Source organism: Sinocyclocheilus anshuiensis, unplaced genomic scaffold (assembly GCF_001515605.1).
Source record: "Sinocyclocheilus anshuiensis isolate Anshui unplaced genomic scaffold, SAMN03320099.WGS_v1.1 scaffold181, whole genome shotgun sequence".
NCBI classification, from domain to species: domain Eukaryota; kingdom Metazoa; phylum Chordata; class Actinopteri; order Cypriniformes; family Cyprinidae; genus Sinocyclocheilus; species Sinocyclocheilus anshuiensis.
Window position 1 is genome coordinate 212,777 of NW_015540898.1, and position 13,359 is coordinate 226,135.

At 36.1% G+C, this 13,359-nt stretch overlaps 1 protein-coding gene across 1 annotated transcript in view; it reads right to left on the bottom strand.

Moving 5' to 3' along the window:
* lars2 (leucyl-tRNA synthetase 2, mitochondrial) overlaps positions 1–13,359 on the bottom strand; it is a 70,244-nt gene that overhangs the window by 30,107 nt on the left and 26,778 nt on the right. The window contains exons 6-7 of the mRNA XM_016486878.1: positions 1,455–1,562; positions 982–1,141 (exon numbers count right to left, since the gene is read on the bottom strand). Of these exons, the coding sequence (XP_016342364.1) occupies positions 982–1,141; positions 1,455–1,562 (268 nt within the window). The remainder of the gene's footprint in view (positions 1–981; positions 1,142–1,454; positions 1,563–13,359) is intronic.

Below are 13,359 nucleotides of genomic sequence, written 5' to 3' on the forward strand. Positions count from 1 at the left end.
CTCACACACACAACTCATACACCGAACACACACACACACACATGCAACTCATACACCGAACACACAGATGCAACTCATACACCGAACACAAACACACTCACAACTCATACACCGAACACACACACACACACATGCAACTCATACACCGAACACACACACGCACACACACACACACACACACACACACACACACACCACAAAAACAGTACATAAGTGCATTAGTAGATCACCATTACATGAATGCAGTCATTCTTTATTGTCACTTTGCTTTCTTCATGTAAATAACTTAATAAAATAAAAGCTAGTGATGCAACAAAATTTCAGCAATCAAAACATTTAGGCTGAAATGGCAATTTTCGGTAGAGGGCCGAAATCATTTACCTAATTAGTGCTTCTCCTATGGTGCTTTTAATTTGTTTTCATTTTTTTCTAAAAATACAGTAAAAAACATTTAAAAAATCTTAATGATCCCAAACTTTTGACCAGTACTGTATGCACTCTATTACATATTCATTATATTTTTACTTCATTATCTAATGTTTGTTTGAATTTTTTTTTACTACAGCCACCATTTAAATGCTTATATTTCAACAACAAAATGAGTAGAAACATAATTCTGTTATTAAAAATGTGTCTTATGTGCACTTTAAATGTTTGTACAAATGTTTGTTTTTATTTGAGTGTTGATGATTAAATGCATTTAATTCATTGACTGATTATTAAATAAACTATTTTCAGTTTTGGTTTTTGGAAAACTTTCATTTTGGTTTCAGTGTTTCGGTAAACATTTCATTTCAGTGCATCACATAAAAGCTTTAAAAGTGCTGATGAAATATGTTTCACTATTAAACCCTATTGAACTCCTTCAGTCTCCATAGATGATGTTCCTGAGAGAATCACTTCAAGCACCTAACATCTGTGCCTTCAGGAGTGAGTGAGTGTGTGTGTGTGTGTGTGTGTGTGTGTGTGTGTGATTCTCACCTCTGCCGGGTCTCAGGGCTCTGAGCAGAGCCGTTTTGAGGGCACTGGAGCCGTGCAACAGCCGGTGGGAGGGCAGGACTGAGACATAGGCCGCTCCGAACACAGCCTCTGGAGAACCGGTGTATGCAGCCAACACCTCACCTGAGTCACGACCATCCACCTGACAAACAGATGCAATAGATGCACACAGACTTTAATAAGCACAAATATCCTCCCACAACAGAAAACACAACAGACTCGAAGAAACAAAGCTGTACACGCAGTACACAGCCTGCAGCCAAACTCCGAATCAAACCTGATGAAATGCACCCGCTCATATGCCCCAGCATGAAAATTCATCATTTCATAGAAAGCACTGTGTGAGCGGTTAGCAGTAAATACAGCTCTGAAAGAGCTGCGGAGCTGATGAAAACCAAATCCTGTCTGGTTGCACAAGAGCTGTAAGTGTATTTCACAGATGAAGCATTCAGTACCTTCATTATGTGGTTGAAAAAGCAGCCTGAGCAGTCGCCAATCCAGTTGGCCTGCATACTTTTGACTCCATACCATTCGGGGAGATCTGCCAAAGCATCCAGAAGAGGCTGCAAGACAGAATTCTGTATTAATAACTAATAAAAATCATAAATAAATAAAAACATGGCAATATATTTAATTAATCTAATCTCTCTAAATATACACTATCATGAGCAATTATGAAAGAAAAAAAAAAAAAAAAAAGTTTCTTATGTTCACCAAGGCTGCATTTATTTGACACAATAAAAACAGTTAACTTGTAAAATATTGTTACAATTTAAAATAGCTGTTCTGTATTTTAATATATTTTAAAATGTAATTTATTCCTATGATGTAAAGCTGAATTTTCAGCATCATTACTCCAGTCTTCAGTGTCACATGATCCTTCAGAAATCATTCTAATTCAAGAAACATTTCTGATTACCATCAATTTTGAAACCATCATACATCTTTCTTTCTTTTCAGGATTCTTTGGTTTCAAAAGAACCACATTTATTTGAAACAGAAATCTTTTGTAACATTATATGTCTTTACTGTCACTTTTAATTAATTTAATGCATCCTGGTTGAATAAAAGTATTTAATTTCCCCCCCAAACTTTTGTACATGTAAATATATTACCTATTTCTGGTTTGCCAACTAAAATATTTCCAAACCCATTGCAGTCTCAGTAGTGCCATTACTAAATGAAGCAATGCTTTAATAAATTGGTTAAGTGAATAATTCAACGCCTCATCGACGTTCCTTTACAATCCAGAAAAGTGTTCATGAGCACCCCGTTTGTGGTCCCTATTTGCAATATTTTCTCCCAAGTGGTCAGGAATTAGCATGGTCGTTCCCTGCTGGTAGACGCCACCACTACATCATTCAGCAAGACGAAACTGAGCAAAGCTGTGTATAGGTTGCACACTTTTAGGGAGTCCTAACCACCATTGAGATGAATGGGAAGGCTAATGGACAACTTTCTCCAAGTATTATAGACTTCCTTGATCTCTCCATGCTGATGTCATGCAGCCCCAGCTGTTTTAGCAAAAAAAGCTCAATTGGCATAAAACGAGCGACTGCCTTCACATTACAAATGAAGAGCAAAGCTTAAAGAAAACCTCATGAACTGCTCAAAGTCTCAACACACACACACACAGACTCAGGCTGAAAAAATAAACTCTTGGGGGTGAAGGAGAAAGGATGAGGCAGACGATGGAAAAGAGGAAGCTATGCATAATAACGAAGGTTCAGGCCGAAAGGCTCAGCTGGGCTGCCGAGCACTGAAAGGATGGGATATGAAAAGCTAACGGTTGGGGTTTGACATCTCGCTCCTCTCTGTCACTAGCCATTAGCGGTCTCACTCACAAGAGGCTTCGCTCCCTGAGCGCTAAACAAATAGAAAATAATTGAAGGGCCCCAAATGTTGTCCGCTTCCTCGGCACTCCACTCATTAGCGACTCGGACGCACTCGCAGGAAGGACATTTTATACTTGCACGAAGAGGCGGAAGGGGGTAGAGATGTGGCCGTCTCATTTTAGAGAGCTCAAATCACGGTATTCAAATCTTCAACTCATTTGAGCAGAGCGTTCTACAAAATGAGATCTGAACAAGACAATGCGAGCAGTTTTTGAAATGCGTAAATGTCCTGAATGTCATTCTTTCAGCTAAAACACTTTCTTCCAGTCTGATGTCTCGGGAGAACTATACATAAGCCAGTAGATTGGCTTCTTGAAGTATGTAAACTGGAAAATTTGATGTTTATCTGCTTACCCCCAGGGCATCCAAGATGTAGGTGACTTTGTTTCTTCAGTAGAACACAAACGAAGATGTTTTAAGTCAAACCAAAAGTTTGAAGTCAAATGAACCATTGACACTCTATCTACAATCTACAATTAGGAGTGTCAATGGTCCATTTGAGAGATTGGTGGCGATAATGCACTTATAAGTCTGTGATCCGCCGTAAAGCAAGAAGAAGAAGACGCGAACACGCTCAGGACAGTTGGGACATTGCGGTGAATCAGAGGTAAAAAACGATATAAATACTGTTCAGTTTCTTGCACAGACCGATCGTTTCGTGTCTTTACACATCAATGTATCGTCACGAACTGCAGGGTTTAATTTAGTTTTGTTTGTGTATGTTTTTTTTGACTCTCAAAGCCGTAATTCCCATTCACTTCTGTTATATGACTGACAGACTGCAACGGTTTGAGTTAAAAATCTTCGTTTGTGTTCTACTGAAGAAACAAAGTCACCTACATCTTGGATGCCCTGGGGGTAAGCAGATAAACATCACATTTTCATTTATGGGTGAACTGTCCCTTTAAAGCATTACTCTGGAGAAACCTCATGTGTTTAGTAGCGTGTCAATCCTCTTCCATTCTTAATTGTTTTTTGACAGACCTCGACGCTGCAAAAACACAAAAGAAATGCAGCAGATCTAAATCTAATTCCGCCATCAACACTTTTCTTTTTTTTTTTCAACATTTTTACTTTAAATGTGATAACCATAATTAATTGTGCTTCTATTTTACCTCCTTATCTTGAATTTGTGTGATATTTTTGTTCATTTTGGTGGCATTTTTGCCCCCCGTTAACTTCCAACCCTGGGTTTACAACCCTACCAAAATCACATTGTTTCAGGTTGACTATAAAACTGCAGTTACAGTGACCCAATGTTCACCAAAGATGTCCATGTAATTTCTGATTTTGATTCTCACAGCCTGTAATGCAGAAGAGGATTTTATCAGCCAATCAGGCCTGCCAGCATTCAGTCTACAAACACGCTTAGATTTGACTTGGACACACTGCGAGGTGTAAGAGGCAAACAAAACGCTCAAAGAGTCAAGAACGGCAGAAGAGCCAAACCAAAAGCTACATCTCTCTATTCAAACCTGTCCATGTTTTCAAATAAAACATGGTTCAACAAGACTATAGAGAACATTTCTGATAACATATAGAGAGTCTCCATGGCAACGCACAAATCTATGAAACGGTGGAAAAAGTGATGCAAGGTAGCAAGTGTTTGGTAATCTGTTAGGAGAAAAAACTATTTGCATACACGTTGCATGACTGCATGTTCAAGGTTTAATGAAAAGAGCGCTTTAATGAACTGGATGTGAAAATATTCCTGCACAAAACTCAGCGCCATGATGTTAGGGAGTTGTGGGAAGGGTATCTCTAAGGTGTTCTGGGTGGTTGTTTATTAGCCTACATCCTATAGAAAGTCTCTATGAAGGTCCCTCCTTCAGTGTACACTGTTGGGGTCACTAAGATTTTGTAAAGAAATGAATACTTTTGTTCAACAAGTATTAAATTTTTTGCATAATAGACATTTAAAGTGATATAAAAGATTTCTTTTTCAAATAAATTTTGAACTTTTCTACACTGATAATAATCAGAAATGTTTGTTGAGCAGCAAATCAGCATATTAGAATGATTTCTGAAGGATCATGTGACACTGAAGACTGGAGTAATGATGCTGAAAATTCAGCTTTGATCACAGGAATAAATTACATTTTACAATATATTCACATAGAAACTTCTTTTAAATTGTAATAATATTTTAAAATACTTTTGTACAGATACATTTATTTATAAAAAAAAAAAAGAATGAAATTCTTGGAGAGAAAAAAAAAAAACTTTGGCTGGTCTTTTTGGCTGGTCTTTTTTTATTATTATTCATATTTGGAAACCTTTTGTCTACCAGATCTAAGTCATGTGGTGCAACCAACATGTAGAATAACAGGAAATGATATCATTTAAACCCTCCTGACTACATATCAAGGCCAACAAGTCTCCTAAAATATCAGATAATTTGACAAAGCAAGGCTAGATCAGGTTGTCAAATGTCATGTGGTGCAACTCCCCCAAAATATAAATTCTATTTATATAAATTTATAATTTGTACAGATACATTTATTTATAAAAAAAAAAAAAGAATGAAATTCTTGGAGAGAAAAAAAAAAAACTTTGGCTGGTCTTTTTGGCTGGTCTTTTTTTATTATTATTCATATTTGGAAACCTTTTGTCTACCAGATCTAAGTCATGTGGTGCAACCAACATGTAGAATAACAGGAAATGATATCATTTAAACCCTCCTGACTACATATCAAGGCCAACAAGTCTCCTAAAATATCAGATAATTTGACAAAGCAAGGCTAGATCAGGTTGTCAAATGTCATGTGGTGCAACTCCCCCAAAATATAAATTCTATTTATATAAATTTATAATTTATAATTTATGTTACTTTCAGCTATATATTTAAAACAGCTTTCAAAATAATGATAAAGATGTGTGCAATCACATTTATACAAGGTGTAAGAAACATGCTGCTTCTGGTTTCACCAAATGACATTTTTAATGGGCAGGACAATTTTTCAGATATGCACAAATAAACACACACACACACACCCCTCCACTACTGAGAAAATGAGTCTCTGTGAATCGCAGGAACATGCTGTGTCATTTCAACACATTCGACAGAGACAGAGAGTGAATCAACATACACTTGCATACTGTTTCAGTGAGCAGCTTTGAACTGATCTAAAGCACCATCCTACACAAAACTGAACTGATCTGGAACTCTAAACAGGAAGCAACTAGACACAAACACAATGGAGATGCTACTGACGTCTACAACATTTGCTGTTAGCATCTTAGATAGCACACGTACATCTGCAGGATGTCTGTTAAAGATCGCTTCATCTGGAAAGTATCTGCTGTGTACAAACATCTGATAGACGTCTTTGAGACGTCAGTTTTACATGCATTCTAAATCATAAACATCTTCAAGACATCTTCTAAACGTCTATTTGACATCTGATTAGGAAACGTCCTGTAGATGCATTGCAGATGAGCAAACACTCTAAAAAATACGTCTTGCAGATGTAAATGCAGACGTCTCCGTGATATACGTGTGCTATCAGGGATGTTGCTAAGCTAAAGACACATTACTCAAAAAAAGTTAGTTGTTAATTAGATTAAGTTTGATGACATGCTTGTTGGCTTGACAAAGCCTGGCCTAGTTCTATATAGTTCTAAAAGCTTGAAGTTTAAAGGTTTAGGTTTGAGATTCTATTGTCAGACAAAAAAGTCAGATACAAACTAATAAATAAATAAAATCTCCCCAGTAAACTTTTTCAAACCCAATTAAGGTGGACGCACACCGGACGAGAAGCGCAGTGTCGCATTGCGCCACGTTTTTAAAATTCGAACATATTGTTTTCTATGAGTGTATGCACCAGTGGCGAGGCCAGAAATTTTGAATTGAGTGGACCTGGGTAACATAGGGTGGACCTCAGTGCCTATTTAAAAAAATCATTTTACAATAGCCTACATGAGATAAAAATAAGGATGCAAATTTCGTGTGATTTTTGTGATCGGAACGAGTTTGTATGTATGATGATCAGTTTTTCCTCTGTGACGGTGAGTGTATGATGCCTAGTGTTTTAAAATCTGGTCAGATATTAAAAGTAGTGTATTCCAGCATGGAACAGATTTTAAAATGCTAGTCATTATATACTTACTGACTTCGTAAACAGTCACAAAGGAAAAACTAGGCATACACTAAACGACTGAGGATCACACACTACCAGACTTAAAGTCATTCCGATCACAACAAACTCATGCAGAAGTGTGCGCCTTGTTGCAGATGCATGACAAATTAAAACAATGTGTGGTTCAAAATCTCCTCCGACTGGGTGGAATCAAAGTCTAAAGCTAAAAAATCATAACCATCATACACTACGCAATTTTCTATGAAATCTGTCGACTCAAATCTGCAGACTTGCTCTGACTTTCGGCAACTTGTTTGGACTCTAGATCACAACAAACTCATGCAGAAGTGTGTGCCTTGTTGCAGATGCATGACAAATTAAAACAATGTGTGGTTCAAAATCTGCTGAAAATATCAAACATGTTTGATCTCCTCCGACTGGGTGGAATCAAAGTCTAAAGCTAAAAAATCATAACCATCATACACTACGCAATTTTCTATGAAATCTGTCGACTCAAATCTGCAGACTTGCTCTGACTTTCGGCAACTATTGCGTGAACTTCTCCAGACTGTAAATGGGGGTAAAAGTTGTGTAGTGCATTCCAGCCTTTAGAGTGACATTACATGCTGCTTTGAACATCTAAGATCTGATCGCGTTGCGATGATGATAATGCGGTGTTTTTCAACGTCATTTGTAATCGTTGGGAAATTCAACCAATAGAAACTGGATCTCAGGTATGATGGATGGGACGATGATTAAAGACCGATCGGGGACTGTTTTACAGCGGGAGCCGGCTTGGATTGGATTGATCGCTTATATTGACAGCGCTCAAATTGTTCTAGACACGATGCGGCGCGGCGCTGCGCTTCTCATCCGGTGTGCGACCGCCTTTAGACCTCATAAGATCACTAAGAAACCACACCAGACCACATGTTTCTAAGCAATGTTAGCATGTAACCAAGTGTTGTTAGGCATTGTTAGCAAGTGTCTAGCATGGTTTAGCATGTTCTCTAGACGTAGTTAACATGTTTTAATGCATTGCTAGCATGCATGTTTACAGTATGTTCGTAGCATTTTAGCATGCTGCTAGCATGGTTTAGCATGTTACTAGCAACATGCTGCAGAAATAGGCTACTCCAGCCCCTTTAAACTCCCCATCTGTGTCAAAATGAGTGTATTCATCAAACTGGATGCATTTATTAGTTAATGTTGACATTTATTATTGAAATCAAAAGCTGTATCTCTTAATATTATTTAATGGATCTGAGCTAACATGAACTAACCATTAACAGTTGTATTTTTATTAACGTTAAAGATGAATAAATACTGTAACAAAGGTATTGCTCATTATTAATTAATACTAGTAGTTAATGCATTAACTAATCTTAACTAACAGGACCTTATTGTAAATTATTACTGTAGAATATAGAATATAATTTGACATTTAAAAAATGTAACATTTTTATCGTATATGCCATAGCAACTTACCACCAGTTGTCATTTTATCTGTAAAAATTACAAACATTTTTTACAGTGCGGATTTTTTTTTTTCTTCTAAAGAAAAGTGGTGTTATGGGTGGTTGCCAGGCATTGTGCTTTTAAGGATCATCGAATGAACAAGCTTGCAAGTAATAGGTTGTATAATAATAGCTTTTACACAATATAATAGCAGTACTGAACAAAAAATACATTTGTGTGTTCAGAAGTGCCACTTCCCCTCCAGCAGAGCTCAGGCTCTCAATCCCAGTGCAATCAGAGATGGAGAACCAAGCAAACCAGCTGCCGTTCACACCTCACATGGAGTCAATCTGAACCAGGGTTGATTCAACTGGGACTTTCCTGGCACAGCAGGAAATACCGGCGAACTGCACCGGACACAGGGCTCCATTCAATCAGCTCACGAGGGAAGAGATGCTGAGTGAGAACGAGAATGACCTCCTGCTGATGCCTGTCAACTACTACCTCTTAAAACTGAGCTAATGCTGCCATTTATCAATAAAATATGGGCATATCCTTTTCCTCTGTTTGCACTTACAAACACTGCAAAAAAAGTGATTTTCTTACTCAATATTTTTTTCTTGTGCTTGGTCTCCAGTGTACAAATATCTAAACATTCACATCAAGATACATTTACTTGAGAAGCAAAATGACATGATATTAAGTCTTGTTTAAAAATGTAACCCCCGGTTTCACAGACAAGGCTTAAGCCTAGTCCCAGACTAAAATATAAGTCTGAGCTGTGTCAACTGAAAGAAACTTGCACTGACTGATCTTAAAATATATCAGTGCTTTTGTTTTGTCTCAAGATGCACACCAGTAATGTGTTTCTTAAGGCATGTTTATGAAAAACTACTTAAATGTCCTAATAGAACTATGGCCTAATCCTGGCTTAGTCTAAACCCTGAATGTATCAAAATTAAGTTCAAGCTTAAAACAATGAAAAAAGTCTTTCAGTGCGGTAAGAAAAAAAAAATAACTCAAAGGGAAAACAAGATCATCTTTCTTTCTTAAAGCGATAGTTTACCCAAAAAATAAAGATACATAAAAAATTTTTTCAAAAATCAGTGAAAATGTACTCACTCTCAGGCCATCCGAGATGTAGGTGAGTTTGTTTCTTCATCAGATTTGGAGAAATGTAGCATTGCATCACTTGCTCACCAGTGGATGCTCTGCAGTGAATGGGTGCCGTCAGAATGAGAGTCCAAACAGCTGATAAAAACATCACAATAATCCACAAGTAACCCACACCACTCCAGTCCATCAGTTAATGACTTGTGAAGCCAACAGATGTGTGTTTGTAAGAAACACATATATCATTAAGATGTTTTAACTTAAAACTGTTGTTTCCAGCTAAAATACAGATGGAGCCCATAATCCATAATAACACTTCCTCGAGTGAAAAAGTCCATCTGTTGTTCTCTCCCAACAAAATCCACCCACACATTTGTTTTGAACTCATTTGGACTGTTTTGTCTTGTAAACGGTGCTTGATCTGTGCAGATTCTCTTCTGATTCAGACAAGACTACTTTTTCACTGGAGAAAGCAATATTATGGATTATGGATGTCTTGATGGATTTGTTTCAGCTTTTGGCTTCACAAGATGTTAACTGATGGACTGGAGTGGTGTGGATTACTTGTGATGCTTTCATCAGCTGTTTGGACTCTCATTCTGACGGCACCCATTCACTGCAGCGTGAGCAAGTGATGCAATGCTACATTTCTCCACATCTGATGAAGAAACAAACTCATCTACATCTTGGATCGCCAGAGGGTGAGTACATTTTTAGCAAATTTTCATTTTTGGGTGAACTGTTCCTTTAAGCATAAACTCACTTAATTTTGATAAACGAGATTTAATATCCTAAGTCATTTCTCAAAATTTCTCAATCCTTCTCAAATCAATGTGCATTGATTTAAGAATGTTAAAACAAAATGAAGAGCAAAGGAAATGCATTAGGCGTGCAATCAATGCATTACGTAATTTATCTATTCAGCGCTGCCACAGAGAATGACTGGAAAGTCTCATTGCACAGGTCTGTTGTTTTGAACTGTCTAAATTAGTTATATTTTATGGCAAGCTTTATTGCTATTCTTCATTACATAAGACTGAATTCCACAGCCAACATTCACATTTTAAACTTAATTAAGACCAATACCAATTTGCTTCCAACATGATTTTTTTAACCGACGCCTCCACTGATAATTAGCACACTGCAGTGGCGTTCAAATATGGTCATATTGTAAATATGATAATTTGCAAATGACTCAAGGGCATCATAAGCCTTCAAATCTTCAGCTCAGACAGGCCTCCTCCGTGAGATCTTGAGCGGTTAAGCTGATTTAGACTCACAGGACTTTTAACCAGTTATTGTGTGGGTGGAATATATATATTTTTTAAATAGAGGAAGTATAATTAAGATGGAGAGCACTCGAGCCAGCTTCCCTTCAGCAGATATTGTATGGTAATAAATTGCAGGCATGTTAGTGTGGATTCACAATGAAGCACACTGCTGTAACTGAGAGCATTTGATTGGCAAATCTGAATATCTCATAAAAACATGCTGTTCTGGAATATTATGATGGCACCCTGTAAAAAGACTTTAAAATTCAGATCTGTTAGATAAAAAAAAAATTGTCATGTCTTTTGCCATAGTTATTTGTAAATACTAGATAAGGATATATATACTGTACATATATATATACATGCATACATACATATATATATATATATATATATATATATAGATGTGTATATTTTTTTATATTTTATAAAAACAGTATAAGGTCTCTTCGGTCACAGCTTTAACATGTCAACTCCGCTGTTTCATGATTTTATTTACATACATATTTGGCCTGATTTACATGCCTTATTTATTTATTTATTTACAACCTGTCACTCACATGAGATCACAGCAACAGTAAATCCTGATGTTATGGACTTCATAGAGAGCGAATATGCCAGTTGACCACTGCTTTAGTCATGCAGGTCAGCCACAAATACAATTGACATCAATTATACAATTATTCAATAAATACAATTTACAATACTGTACAAATACAGTAACTGGTGGGGTTTAAAGGCAGCCTACAGATCCTTTGGATTCATATTAGGAACGTTTCTGTTGCTGCTACAGGGGAGCGCATAATAATGCTGACCATTACACTGAACCGAACATAAGCTTCTTGTATTTTGTGAGCTACTAGAGACTCAGACTGAGACATCCACTAGAAGGATTATTGTATTCATTTAAATATCAGTTTAAAAATTAGCTAGTTGTCATAATTTGCTGTCTTGTCTATCAGTTGGACCTTTGTCAACGCCGTCAGTTTTTAACACTGTCAGATGAAGGTTTCTGTTCCTTTTGAAATAAAGATTTTATTCTTTTTGCAATATAATGTTTTAAAATAGTAAAACATGAACGGCACTACATGATAATATGTCTATGTGCTCAAACAACATAGGTTATATATGTTTAATATTAAAAATTAAGAAATTTAGGAATTGGATTGTTCATAATAAGAGTGAAAACTGGAAAAAATATAGAGGATGTATTTAATCACTTCAGCTCCTTTACTGAACACCATTGAAGACTTCATATTGGGTGGATCAAATTAAAATATGCTCTTTAAGGCGTCTGACGGAGTTGACACAAATTAAGTTACGAAGTGAATAAATATACATTTTTGGAAAAAAACATTTACTTTCCAAAAAAATGGGAAAATTACCAAAAAATGTCCTTTCTCTGCAAATATATCAATTTCTAAATAATGTATCATTAAACAATAAAAACTCACATTTTAAAACATGTTTTGTGACCCTGGACCACAAAACCAGCCTTAAGTGTCAATTTTTCAAAATTGAGATTTATACATCACATGAAAGCTGAATAAATAAGCTTTCCATTGATGTGTGGTTTGTTAGGATCGGACAATATTTGGCTGAGATACAACTATTTGAAAATCTGGAATCTGAGGGTGCAAAAAAATCTAAATATTGAGAAAATCATCTTTAAAGTTGTTCAAATGAAGTTCTTAGCAATGCATATTACTAATCAAAAATTAAGTTTTGATATATTTACGGTAGGAAATTTACAAAATATCTTCATGGAACATGATCTTTACTTAATATCCTAATGATTTTTGGCATAAAAGAAAAATGGATAATTTTGACCCATACAATGTATTGTTGGTTATTGCTACAAATATACCCCAGCGACTTAAGACTGCTTTTGTGCTCCAGGGTCACATTTATGCAGCTACAGCTATGGAAAAAATTAAGAGACCACTTGAAAATTCTCAATTTTTCTGGATTTACAATTTATAGTTATGTGTCTGAGTAAAAAGTAATAGCTGTTTTATTCTGTAAACTACTGATGACATATCTTCTAAATTTTAAATGTTGTCATTTAGTGCATGAAATGGCAATTGGTCAAAATAACAAAGAAGATTACATGTTTTCAGGCATGTTTACATTCAATTTTAGACAGCAGCACAATATCAAAGTTCAAACTTCAGAAGGGTTAAGAAATCAATATTTGGTGGAAAAACATTTGTTATTTGGACAAATTGTCATTTCCGGCAAAACAAAATGCTCTAAATAACAATATTTTTATTTGAAATTTGGAAGAAATTTTTTCAGACCTTTCTAGAATGAAACAAATATTAACATTTCACTCAAACTCATACCTAGTAAATCCAGAGAAACTGAGATTTTGAAGTGGTCTCTTAAATTTTTCCATAGCTGTATATATATATATATATGTGTTGTCAAGAGAAAAATGAGAAACAAGAGACCAAAAAATGCAGATGAGCTGAAGGCCACTGTCAAAGAAACCTGGGCTTCCATACCACCTCAGCAGTGCCACAAACTGATCACCTCCATGCC